Consider the following 14,399-nt stretch of genomic DNA (forward strand, 5'->3'; position numbering starts at 1 on the left):
ACCGATTGCGTCAGAGGGAGGAGGGACCACTGCAGCTGCTGCCTGACGGGGTTCCGCTCATATGATCTATGTGGGTGTGGCCTCGTGTCACTGCGGCGGTCCCTCCTCCCTCTGACGCAATCGGTGATGTCTGACCGGCATGATGACCCTCGCAATGAAGATTATCCCTAATCCTCCTTACTGATGTAATAATGTTCTACTGTAATAGGATGGATGGGGAGAGATGTGTGACTGTATGTAAATAGATGAAATATAGCTGTGTGAGTATGTACACATACATACATACATACATACATACATACAGCGGGTGAAATAAGTATTAAACACGTCACCAATTTTTGAAGTAAATATATTTCTAAAGCTGCTATTATTTTTCTCTTAACAGGAAGGATTGCTTTCTAACCACTGATAGATTTCAGCTGGTGCCATGACTTTTTGCACCTTCTAAATGTGTTCAATACATTTTCCCTCTGTCATTTCTGATGATCACACATACTTAATTTATGGACATTTATGTTTTGATTTCTTTGCCTATGTAGATTGGATGGGTTGTTACTGACATTTGGTGAGAATTTCATGTCAACTGCACCTTTAGAAATCTATTTACTTATAAGTATTTAACACGTTACCATTTTTTTGCGTGTTTGATTATATATGCAGTGGTGTGAAAAAGTGTTTGCCTCCTTCCTGATTTCTTATTCTTTTGCATGTTTGTCACAATTAAATGTTTCAGATCACAAAACAAATTTAAGTAATAGACAAAGATAACACAAGTAACCGCAAAATGCAGTTTTTAAATGAAGGTCTTTATTGCTAAGGGAGAAAGAAATCCAAACCTACAGGGCCCAGTGTGAAAAAGTGATTGCCCCCTAAACCTAATAATTGGTTGGGCCACCCTTAGCAGCAACAACTGCAATCAAGTGTTTGCGATAACTGGCAATGAGACTTTTAGCCCACTCATCTTTGCAAAATTGTTCTAATTCAGCCACATTGGAGGGTTTCCGAGCTTGAACCGCCTTTTTAAGGTCATGCCACAGCATCTCAATCGGATTAAGGTCAGGAATTTCAATAGGCCACTTTTGCTTTTTGCTTTTCTTAAGCCAGAGGTCGACTTGCTGGTGTGTTTTGGATCATTTTCCTGCAGCATAACCCAAGTGCGGTTCAACTTTAGGTCACAAACAGATGGCCGGACATTCTCTTTCAAGGTTTTTTTGTAGGCAGCAGAATTCATGGTTCCATTTACATTGGCAAGTCTTCCTTGTCCTGAAGCAGCAAAACAGCCCCAGGCCATCACACTACCACCACCATATTTTACTGTTGGTATGATGTTTCTTTTCTGAAATACTGTTACTTCTACACCAGATGTAATGGGACATACACCTTCCAAAAAGTTCAACTTTGTCTCGTCCGTCCACAGAGTATTCTCCCAAAAGTCTTGGCGATCATCAAGATGTTTTCTGGCAAAACTGACACGAGCCTTTATGTTCTTTTTGCTCAGCAGTGGTTTTTGTCTTGGAACTTTGCATGCATGCCATTTTTGCCCAATCTCTTTCTTATGGTGGTGTCATGAACACTGACCTTAACTGAAGCAAGTGAGGCCTGAAGTTCTTTGGATGAGTCGTCGCTGCGCTCTTGGAGTAATTTTAGTCGGCCGGCCACTCCAGGGAAGGTACACCAATGTTCCATGTTTTCGCCATTTGTGGATAATGGTTCTCACTGTGGTTCGCTGGAGTCTCAAAGCTTTAGAAATGGTTTCATAACCTTTTCCAGACTGATAGATCTCAATTACCGTATTTTTCGGACTATAAGGCGCATTTTTTTTCCTCCAAAATTTTGGAGGAAAGTGGGGGTGCGTCTAATAGTCCGATATACATAATTACTGTGGGTGATGGTGGATGAAGGTAAGCGACAGAGGCGGAGAGTAGCAGTGCACAGGAGACAGCAGCCGCCTGCTGCAGCCTACACTGTGCCCGCTACTAAAGAAAATGAATATTCACTGCTCCCCACGCCCATGGGCTTGAGGAGCAGTGAATATTACTTTTCCTTAATAACCGGCACACTAAGCCCGCAGCGCGGCTCCTGGTATGTATGGCACCCTTTATCCCTCATCCCGGTATGTATGGCACCCTTCATCCCTATATGTATGCCCCCCCCCCCCCGACCCTCATCCAGGTATGCTTGGCACCCCCTGATCCCCCGTCACGCTACACAGAAAAAAATAAACAATCCTACTCGCCTCCTCTCTCCTCCAGCGCTGTGTTCCGCTCTGTGCCGAAATAGTCACTGCTCCCCACGCTGGGACTGCGTGCGTGGGGAGCAGTGACCATTCATTCTCCCTAATAGCGCGCACGCTGTAGCCGCAGCGCGGCTCCTGCTGCTCTCTGTTTTCAGTGTGCCCGCTATTAAAGGCCATGAATATCCACCACTCCCATGGGTGCGGGGAATATTCATTGTCTTTAATAGCGGGCACGCCGAGCGCAGCAGGAGCCGCGCTGCAGCTAAAGTGTGCCCGCTATTAGGGAGAATGAATGGTTACTGCTCCCCATGCACACACTCCCGGCGTGGGGAGCAGTGACTATTCCGGCACAGAGTGGAACACAGCGCTGGAGAAGAGAGGAGGTGAGTATGATTGTTTATTTTTTTTCTGTGCCGCGTGACGGGGATCAGAGGGTGCCAAGCATACCAGGATGAGGGGCCCATACATACAGGGATGAGGCATGAGGGGGCCCATGCATACAGGGATGAGGCATGAGGAGCCCCATACATACAGGGATGAGGCATGAGGGGGCCCATACATACAGGGATGAAGGGGGGCCATACATACCAGGAATAGGAATGAAGGTACCATACATACCAGGATGGGTGTGAGGGAGGCCATACATAACAGGATGAAGGGTGCCATACATACCAGGAAGAGAGATGAAGGGGCCATGCATACCAGGATGGGGGATTGGTGTGCCGTGCATACCAGGATGGTGGATTGGGGTGCCATGCATATCAGAATGGGGATGAGGGCCACGTATAACAGGAAGGAGGGGGCCATATATACCAGGATGGGGGATATTAACAGAAGTGGGGGACATTACCCCTATAACAGTGTCACCAGCAGACCCCCTCCCCCTTAACAGGGTATCATGACCACATTTTTCGCTAAATTTTTTTTTCTATTTTCCTCCTCTAAAACCTAGGTGCGTCTTATGGTCCGGAGCCTTTTATTGTCTGAAAAACGCGGTACTTTCTCATTTGTTCCTGAATGATGTCTAGCATTTGGGGATCTTTTAGTCTACTTCACTGTCAGGCATGTCCTATTTAAGTGATTTTGTGATTGAGAACAGGTGTGGCAGTGTGTATGACTAGGGAAATTGAACTCCGCTTCCCAAAGATGTGATAAACCACGGTTAAACTATGTTTTAGGAGGGGAGGGGAATCACTTTTTCACACGGTGCCCTTTAGGTTTGGATTTCTTTTTCCGTTAATAATAAAGACCTTTATTTAAAAACTGCATTTTGTGTTTACTTGTGTTATCTTTGTGTTATATTTATATTTGTTTTGTGTTCTGAAACATTTAATTAAGTGTGACAAACATGCAAAAGAATAAGAAATCAGGAAGGGGGCAAACACTTTTTCACACCACTGTATATGTTGGAACAGCACCAGCACTGGAGTTGAGCATGAGTGTTTTTATTTTAACGGGGACAAACTTTCAGATTGAGAAGAGTTTGTCTTTATAGTGGACAACTCCTTTAAGTTCCAACAATGACTATTTGATGCTGCTAATTTTCACTGCTCCAAAAATGCAGTATCCTTAGGCTACGTTCCCACGATGAGATTTTGGTGAGTTTTTGTATATTGCAAATTTTCTGCACCCATTAAGTATAAGGCTATGTGCACACGGTGCGTTTTTGGTGTATTTTTGCTTTGTTTTTTAAGTGCGGAAATGGGACAAAAATGCTAGGTAAACCGTGTGCCTGCTAATGCAGTGACCATCCTGAAGTGCTCTGCACATGACCAAGAATTTTCCTGTCAGGATTCTCATAGCGTTTAAATCTGCAGCATATCAATTCTTTGTGTGTTTATGCAGCATTTTTCACCCATTTCAGTCAAATCTGCAGCAAAAATGCAGGTATAAAAATATTTGCGAATTTGCTGCGGATGTTTTCTACGTATTTGACTGACTCAAATCAAGTCAATGAGTAAAAAACGCCGCAAAAATGCACAAAGAATTGCCCACGGGAGACTACTCCTCCCATCATCCTATGGTCAAAGTAGTCTCCTCAGCCGGCTTCTGTGCGCAGTGTAAAAAAAAGTTAAATCAATATTAAAATAAAAACACCTGCAGTGTATAGCGCAGAGTTGTGAGAGTGAGGTCACTTGAGTTCATCAGCTGAGAGCTCCGGTGCTCTCACGGCATCGGTGCTGCGTGAGAATTTTCCCACACAACACTGATGCAGTAAGCGAGGTCACCGGAGCTCTCAGCTGATGAACTCAAGTGACCTCAGTCTCAGCAGCGCTATACACTGGCAGGAGTGATTACACTCCTATCAGTATATACAGTGCTGTCCTCTACAACAGTCACACCAATGATTACTGGTGTGACTGATGTAGAAGTGACCCAGATCGTCGTGGGACACTCTAAATTATGTCATCACGGCGGACAGGTGAGAGATATTATTTTTATTTTTGGCTTCTTACAGGAGACAAGGACATCAGGGATTAGGCCTTGGGTGAGTATACAATGTTTTTTATTTTTAAATAAATGATTAAAACGGTGTGGAATTTTTTTTAAAATAAAAGACTTTATTCTGGCCATGTCTTTATTTAAAAAACCTTACTACGGGGTTAGTAATGGGGGCGTCTTATAGTCTCTCTCCATTACTAACCTGGGCTTCATGTCAGCTGCCAATACAAGGCTGACATGAACCATAACCTTATTACCCCACTTGCCACCGCACCAGAGCAGGTGGGAAGAGCGGAGGCCAAGTGCCAGATTTGGAGCATCTTATGGATGTGCCAGTTCTGGGGCCGCTGAGAGCTGATATTATTAGCCTCAGAGGGGGCCAAGATCCATGGTCCCTTCTCTGGTTATTAATATCAGCCCACAGCTGTCTGCCTAGCCTTGGCTGGTTAGATTTTATAGAGGTACCCTATTTAAATTTTTTTCTATGGGCCCCCTGTAATCTAGCCAGTAAAAGCTAAGCAAACAGCTGTGGGCTGTTATTAATAGCTAGGGAACATTTTTGGCTAATGGCCCCTTCCCCGGCTATTAATATCAGCCCCAAGTGGTTGGCTTTCCCTCTGCTGGTTATGAAAATGACGCGGCTGCACATGCCATTTTTTTTAAATTTTAGGCTGTATGCCCATGATCCGGATGTAGCAGCACTTTGGACGCAGCATATTTTTGCTGCGTCCAAAACACGTAAACCCGCAAGAACCATGCGGATTTACCACATTCATTACATTCTAGTGGTCAAATTTCTGTTGTGGAAACTAGCGACTCTGCAAGTGAATTTCACATCCTGCGGTCCTGAAAGACGCGCCGCATGGTGTCTGCAGGTTATCCACAACCTCAGATGCATGCATGGTGGACAAGAGATTTCTAGAAATACCATCCACTATGCTGTAACATCTGGCCTCTGCGTAAAAACACAGCTTCAAACCCGCAGAGTCTCCTGATCGTGGGCACATACCCAAACCCACCCGCAGCATTTCAATTTCTGTGGCGGAGATGCTAGTCTCCGCTGCAGATTTTGACCGATTGAAATGTCATTACATGCAGTGGATCCGCATGTACTGACAACACAAATGTGGCATTAGAACACACTGTTTTGGAGGTAAAAATGTGCGTGTCTTATGCAGCATTTTTCCTACCTGCAGCATATAGGGTATGTGCATATGCATATACTTTAACAAGATTTTCACCTTTTTATCAGTTGCAGTTCTCAAGTTGCAGGACATTCATTGTATTACTTTGGGCAATAGTTAAAGCTACAAAGTGTGACTGTATAGCCTTGACGTATGGCTGTATTCACACAAAGTATTTCTTACGCAAGTGATGTTCTAGTGTAGATTGGACAGCACTTGCTCTGAACATTGACCGATTTAAAGGGCGTCTGTAAGCAAGGAATGACTGTTCTAGCCAAATATATAAGCTCAGTGCATCATAGTGGGGTCAATCATTGCCACCTGCTTGATTTCAATCTATCTCTACCCTTCTCAGCCTCCATGAAGCATGAGCTGTCAGTCAAAGAAGAGGGGAGGGGGTGGACATAGAGAAACCAAGCAGGTTGGGAAGGTGTAATTAAATGATTGACCGATGCACCAGTACTTGGTTTGAACAGTCATCCTGTGCTGACAGTCCCTTCAACCTACAAGTCTGCTGTCATTTTATGTAACTGCAGACTTGTGAATCCTCACATTGTGCACACTGTGCGCTGTGAGGATTTTCTGGTGCCGGGAGTGGGCGGGCATGTGACCACAAGTGTGCGATATGCATACTCCCGGCCACTTTGCGACTAGACTGCTTCTGGCTTCGCTCAATAGACTTGCGTTGAGTGAGGCCGCTCCCACCTAGTCGAAATGTGGCCGGGAGTATGCATATTACATACTTGCAGTCACATGGCTGCCTGCTCCCAGCATCGGAGAATCCTCACAGCACTCAGTGCGCGCGATGTGACGATTCACAAGTCTGCAGCCACATACAGACAACCCCTTTTAACGTCAATGCGCCTATTCACATGTGAACTTTTCACATAGACCGTTGTTCTTTGCTGAGGAAAATGCAGAATGCATTTGTTTGTACCGATTTTCAGATGAGTGTCCTTGTGCCACTGACGAGGTCAGGGGAAAAAATGCACTTGGATACAACAGTGATTCATTTCCGTTGTAAATCTTTAACACTGGTGAAACACATGAGTTTTTTTTCACAATGTTTTTATTGATTTTTATGATTTTAGCAAAAATCAAGAACAAAACTCAACAATAAAATCTAACAAACCAAGCATTTGGTGATACAGGTTATTCCATGCATGAGATGTTGTTCCAATGATTTGACATTATTATAAGATGATTACCACCAGGTAGACGGGCCAGGATGCACAAGGACTGCCCTGCAACCTGCTGGCGCTGCTCAAGTCCTAATGCAGGTGTGAAGCACATCTGCTGGGATTGTGGAGTGGTCCTTTCTTTATGGGAAGCAAGGAGTTCAGTATTCTCTAGAATTTGTAGATTTTTCATTAACCACCAAACAAGCCTTGTTAATGTTAGATTTGGATTGATTTTCACTTTACACACACTGCAGAATAGTCACAAAAATGAAAATTGCCTATTGGAGAAAATCCGAAGTTTTGACGATTGCTGAAATTCTTAATACAATTAATGAATATTGTCTACAAGAAAAGACCATTGCTTGGAATCTAAATAAAGTCACAGAATTTTTACATACGATTTTTACAATGCTCATCTGTACAGGGGCTTATTCACACGTCAGTATTTTGAACCTGGTTTTGCCATAAACACACCGAAATGGAACTTACAGAAAATAACTATAATTGAAAGATTGACACCTGTTCTGTGTCTTGGAGACACTGCTGGTTTTGGCCTACAAATACTGATGAAATACTGATCAAAACCACTGATGTGTGAATCAAGCCTAATGCTTAAAGCCGTTATAGCCTAAGCTCTTGGTTTTCCAAAAATGAAGAAGGCTGGATACGTGTTGTGTTTTTTTTTTTTGTTTTTTTTTTAAAACATAATTTTTAGGATTTTCAGAAAAAAGAAAACATATGAACAATGCCAAAATGAACATTAATCAGGAGCCCGTACTCCGATCAGGCACATTGTGTAATCAATAAATTGTGATTAGCTGGCACAACAAATAAATAAAGATTAAGTATTAACAACTTACAATCATCATTGTCAACAAAGGGAATTAAGTAAATATAAATAATTTGTGCTGATTATCTCCCATGTTTTAGTTTACGCGTAATAGTCCTAAGTTGTTATTTAGATCCTCTAGAATATACCATTCTGTAGAAGTAAATGGTTCGACAATTTTGTTTTTTTCAGTCAGAGAGCAACACGTTATAATAAACTGTCTCCATTTTAACAAAAATTTACCAGCCTATGGAGCCTTGTTACTGAGGGCATCTAGCTGTTCTACTCCCATACAGTGGATCAGCTCTGCTATGGGGGGAATGTTAGGGTCTAGCCAGGGGCGTACATAGGAATCATGGGACCCCATAGCAGAAGTTCTAATTGCGCCCCCCCCCCCCACAAAAAATAAATATTTGTCTGTGTCACCGAAGATCAGATCTCACAACTTTCCAGCCTTTACACAGTAATTTTCCTCCTGATGAAGTCCTAGATTCCTCTTTCATTGCCCCATAAAGTGTGATTCCAACAAAAGTGCACCCCAAACAGTGTGATACCCCCATGGTGAATTTTTCCACATGCACAGTATGATGACCCTACTGTGCCACACCTCAACTCACAAGGCAAAGTATGGTGACCCCAACACAGTATGATCCCCCAACTGTGACCCCCAAAGTTCTCCATACACTATAATGTGCCTACATACAGTATAATGGCCCGCACGAGCCCTCCAAACAGTATAATGGACCCCACACAACCCTTCACACTGTATAATTGCTTTCATACAGTATAATGGCCCCCCACATAGCCCTCAAAATATTATAATGGCTCCACAGCCTTCCGTAGAGTATAATACACCACCGATAATCCTCCATATAGTTTAATGCGCCCCCCATAATCCTCCATATAGTATAATGTGCCCCCCATAATCCTCAATATAGTATAATGAACTTCCCATGGTCCTCCATAGAATATAATGCACTCCCCATAGTCCTCCATACAGTATATTACACACCCCATAGGGTAAAATGCAGCCCCTATATAGTATAATGCACCCCACAGTCCTGCAGTATTATGGGCACCACGTACTCACTGATTTTAAAATACCATATATTTTAAATAAGCCGACCCGAGTATAAGCCGAGGCCCCTAATTTTACCACAAAAAACTGGGAAAACGTCTTGACTTTATTGACTTGAGTATAAGCCTAGGGTGAGAAATCCAGCAGCTATTGGTAAATTTCCCCATCCTGGTATGTGTGGCACCCCCTCATCCCCTAATCCTGGTATGTGTGGCCTTCCCAGTCCCCCAATCCTGGTATGTGTGGCCTTCCCAGTCCCCCAATCCTGGTATGTGTGGCCTTCCCAGTCCCCCAATCCTGGTATGTGTGGCCTTCCCAGTCTCCCAATCCTGGTATGTGTGGCCACCCCAGTCCCGGTATGTGTGGCCTCCCCAATCCGCCAATCCTGGTATGTGCGGCCTCCCCAATCCTCCCCAATCCTGGCATGTGTGGCCTCCCCAATCCCCCCCCCCCAACCCTGGTATGTGCAGCCTCCCCAATCCTGGTAGGTGTGGCCTCCCCAATCCCCCCCCCCCAATCCTGGTATGTGTGGCCTCCCCAATCCCCCCCCCCCCAATCCTGGTATGTGTGGCCTATATGGCGTATATGGCCTCATGTATTATTTTATATTGAGTTTCTCTCCATGTTTCATGTATAATGTATTTTCTAAATACCTTCCAGCCTAATCTGATCTTAGTGGGAATTTCAACGTGTTCAAATTTTTGCTTCCAATATTTAAAGAAAATGTCAGGGTGTATCAATGTGTTGTTTTTAAATAAATTTTTATTTTATTCTTTTGGTACTTTTTTGGTAATGTTTCTATTTGATTACATCTGCTATCATGGGAGCGCCCTTTACCTGGTATCTCCACCCTCAAAATTGAATTTTTAACCATACCACTGTGGCCCTGGGAAAAAGTAAATCGTTGTAAGAAATAAGCTGTTTTTGAAAACCTCATAAACATTGTTGAAGGTTCTCCCATTGATTGTACGTGCAGGTGAAATACCACAATAAAAACCTGAACATGCTGGAGTATTGGTCCGGACCATCTAAAATCAAACATAAAGTAGCTATTTACATTCATCTGTAAGTTAGCAACCAGAGAGAGTGAAGAGCGCGCCATCAGAGTACACCCAGGGTTTGTTCGTAGTCTGTTGCCGTAGTCTATATATATAATGTTCTATCTGTTCACTCAAACAATTGCTTTCTAAAGTGTACATAAATAACCTGACCAAAATACACTTTAAGGCCACTTTCACACAATGCCTTTGAGAAGCGATTTATTTTTTTTTTTGTAAGCTAGGCAAAATCGCCCATGTTTTTACCAATTTTTTGGAAAGTTGCAGAAAAAATGCATCTGAAATGCATCATGAGAACACTGCCTTAGACTTCTTGTTGGAGTTCGTTCACATGGACCTTTTTTATGCATTTGTTTCTGCATTTTAAAGTAGTCTATTGCAAGAAATTTGGTGCATTTTTTACTCTTTTTTTTTTTTTTTTTTTTTTTTTTTTTTTGCTGCTAAGCCATCTTGATCTCCAAGGGGAGGAACTGCAGTAAAAATGCTCAAAAAATGTACATGCTGCTTAAAAAAAATGCACCCTGGGTCAAAAAAACGCAAGGAAAAAATACAGTGTGAATGAGAATTTAGAAATCTCACTCATTTTGTGGTTACTGGAAAATGCTGTGTTTTTGCTGCCCAAAAAAAATTTGCAGAAAATAAAAGCCTCAAAACTGCCATGTGTGAACAAGCCCTTATATCTGATGGCAGCATATATGCGATGCTTCTGCAAGAATACTACCACAAATCTGTCTCCTGTTCACACAGCTTAACCCATGAACAGTTCAAACAAGAGCGCCCAACTCCCAAAAGCTCACAATCTATTTTTTAGTTGGTCATTAAACGTGTATCTAGACACAAACTGAACTTGGGACCTTCTTTAAAATGTTTCCTATATAAGGTTTGTATCATTCCCTTTAATCCAATTTACTGAGAATTGTATGTGTTTTGTATATCTACCTGATCAATGACGACTTTTTAATAGAATGTTCTATTCATGACTAATTAATGAATACACAGGAAAGCCATCTGTTGCTGTGTTAGACTTTACTATCTGTACTAGCTGCAGTGGCGTTCTGCGGCTGTGTAATGTGGGTGCTGAGTTTCTTCTCCATCGCACAGTATGGCAGACATACGCTGCTGGAGTCCTATCTCTTACCATCTTGTGGCTGTGGGGAATCTCATAAAACAGAATTACTTGTGATGTGACTATGAGAGGTGCCAACCGAAATCTTGTGCAGTGAACTGTAAACGATGTGCCTTCATGTCCCCCCAAGGGCCAGGCCTAATAGTTGTCGGAGGTTTGCCGCGACAGACTCTCTGCATGAAGAGCACTGCTATTTTTAATTGTCTGTGCAACTTTCCCCCCTTCTTGTCCCGTGTTTGTCCTTTATGTGAACTGTTCATGTTTTATCGTAGTCCAATCAGTGCCGTACTCTAAGTGCCCGCAGCCCATTGCTCTCTCTCTTTCATGGGCCATTAGAAGTGGAATGGTAGCGAATGTTTTCAGCCTGAGAAACTGAATTTCTACAATGCACACTGGCAAAAAGGTCTGGCACTTGAAGCCCCCGGATTGCATTGTGTAGTCAGTACTTGACCTGGGACTGCTGCCCTGCATCGTGCTCCACCTCCACCAGGAGCATGTCTTCAAATGTAGATACCTACACAGCGAACTGTAGTATGCCCCTCTGGTATTCAATGGGTACAGTCTCATTCAGTCTTGTGGCGTGAAGGTATGACAGTGGCACACCCGACCGCGCTCCTTCGTTTTCGATTTTGGTTAACTCAAATATTCCTGCATTTTGTTTTTGCAGCAGCGATGGAAATGAATGAAAGCTCGCGGTGGACTGAAGAGGAAATGGAGACCGCTAAGAAAGGTAAGAGTACTTCTGTTGTGGTGAAAGCAGGGTCTCTTCCTTCTGTAACGCTTTCCATACCTGGCATCTTACCACAGATATTGTGCTGCTTGTGTTTGCTGTATGTAGGAGATGAATCGGCAGTTTAAGGCCTAGCTAATCGCATAAGGTCCAATATTACGACTTGTGTCTCACTTACTGGTTCAAGTAACCTGTACGTCTAAATCGTCCACGTCACGAACGGTCTCATAAGTCACCTGTATGTCTATAAATCGTCTGCGTCACGAACGGTCTCATAAGTCACCTGTATGTCTATAAATCATCCGCGTCACGAACGGTCTCATAAGTTACCTGTATGTCTAAAGCGCCCACATCACTAACAGTCTCATAAGTCACCTGTATGTCTATAAATCGTCCACGTCACTAACAGTCTCATAAGTTACCTGTATGTCTAAAGCGCCCACATCACTAACCGTCTCATAAGTCACCTGTATGTCTATAAATCGTCCACGTCACTAACAGTCTCATAAGTTACCTGTACGTCTAAATCGTCCACGTCACTAACGGTCTCATAAGTCACCTGTATGTCTATAAATCGTCCACGTCACTAACAGTCTCATAAGTTACCTGTACGTCTAAATCGTCCACGTCACTAACGGTCTCATAAGTCACCTGTATGTCTATAAATCGTCCACGTCACTAACAGTCTCATAAGTTACCTGTACGTCTAAATCGTCCACGTCACTAACAGTCTCATAAGTTACCTGTACGTCTAAATCGTCCACGTCACTAACGGTCTCATAAGTCACCTGTATGTCTATAAATCGTCCACGTCACTAACGGTCTCATAAGTCACCTGTATGTCTATAAATCGTCCACGTCACTAACGGTCTCATAAGTCACCTGTATGTCTATAAAGCGTCTGCGTCACTAAGCGACTCATAGCCATGAGACATTCTTCAGGTACATTTCATCGCCTCACACCTGAGATTTATATAATTGGCTCATGAATGGTTGACGATTGTAATTATTATGTGAGCGGGGCTTTTGCGAAGTGTTCTAGCGGGAGTTTTCCACTTTATCACTGCGACAGAGCGGCTTTGTTCCGGTGATGCTCAGAAACTGAAGGCTAGCGCTATCTTTTCAATACCGATTGCTTTCTTTCAGCGTGAGGAGTGTTATTAGCAGATCAAGGTTGGATTGTGTGTTTTTTCCGCTGACAATATACCAGAACACAAAGCCATTCACTGGCAGTTTCAAGGTTGCTTTATAGCAGAAATGTGTTTGTGAGCCCGGTTTTACAGAGACACCGCTCGTCTTCTGTGGATCTGTAAATAATGGATGACTCTACCAAATTTGTCTTGTCTGCATTGGTTTCAGGAAATCCATGCATGCCTTGAAACTGAATATTTCATGAGAATTTCAAATGTAACACCAAGCCGAGCTGAGCACTGTAACTGATCTTCCTCCCACGCTCGGAAAGTATGGAGCGCTTTTATTCTTTACCATATGTTGCTTACATTCGGTCAGATGGCAGGGGTTAAATGCTTCCTGGCTCTGTCAGGTGTCATCACTGGTAGGATCTGAATGATGATGTTAGCGCTGGCAAGCAAGGCTGCATTGATTTCCTAAGTGGCGTGATCGCCAGCTGTGAGTGGCCAGGTAATACTATGGCAGTACCTGTTACCTGCAGTCTTCTTTTTTTAGTTTGATCAATTGCCTTCATTTTAATTCTGTTTTATTTTGTCATTATTTCATTGACTTGCAATGCTTCCTGCAGCTTTCTGTAAATATATTATTGTCTTCCTTCTGTGATGTCTAGTCACCAGCAAATATCTGTCAATCTTGTTGTCATGGGCTGTGACACACTGTGGGCATGCTGTCTGCGGTCTTCATATACAGTACAGACCAAAAGTTTGGACACACCTTCTCATTTAAAGATTTTTCTGTATTTTCATGACTATGAAAATTGTACATTCACATTGAAGGCATCAAAACTATGAATTAACACATGTGGAATTATATACTTAACAAAAAAGTGTGAAACAACTGAAAGTATGTCTTATATTCTAGGTTCTTCAAAGTAGCCACCTTTTGCTTTGATGACAGCTTTGCACACTCTTGCCATTCTCTTGATGAGCTTCAAGAGGTAGTCACCAGAAATGGTTTTCACTTCACAGGTGTGCCCTGTCAGGTTTAATAAGTGGAATTTCTTGCCTTATAAATGGGGTTGAGACCACATGCTTCAGTTATATCGTAATGTGGTGATGGGATTGGTAAAGTCAACAGTTACTTGTGATAAATATGTAATTCTCTTAGCTGGTCTAAATGTTGCCGTTTCCCTGAATTTGGCTTTTGCTTTTTTTCCCTCTGCCTGTCCATTAGGGTCACACGACTGTATTTTCGGTCCGATTTGCTGTCCATGAAAGAAACAGACAGCACTTGGAGCAATGTTATTCAATGGGCAGTGGAGATGAGCGATTCTTTTTTTTTACTGACAGTCTGTGGGTGTGCAAAAAAAAACAAAAACCGGATGCCATACAGATATACAGTATA

General features: G+C 42.9%; 1 protein-coding gene across 16 annotated transcripts in view; it reads left to right on the forward strand.

Annotated features, from left to right (window-relative positions):
- Positions 1–14,399, forward strand: part of NCOR2 (nuclear receptor corepressor 2) — a 475,703-nt gene that overhangs the window by 320,442 nt on the left and 140,862 nt on the right. For 15 of the 16 annotated variants that reach the window (XM_073676156.1, XM_073676157.1, XM_073676163.1 and 12 more), the window contains one exon: positions 11,802–11,864. In XM_073676156.1, the coding sequence (XP_073532257.1) occupies positions 11,802–11,864 (63 nt within the window). The remainder of the gene's footprint in view (positions 1–11,801; positions 11,865–14,399) is intronic. The other variant, XM_073676154.1, reaches the window with a different exon arrangement.

The sequence above is a fragment of the Phyllobates terribilis genome, unplaced genomic scaffold (assembly GCF_046119375.1).
Source record: "Phyllobates terribilis strain yellow unplaced genomic scaffold, ASM4611937v1 Scaffold_1__5_contigs__length_1240528914, whole genome shotgun sequence".
Classification (NCBI taxonomy): domain Eukaryota; kingdom Metazoa; phylum Chordata; class Amphibia; order Anura; family Dendrobatidae; genus Phyllobates; species Phyllobates terribilis.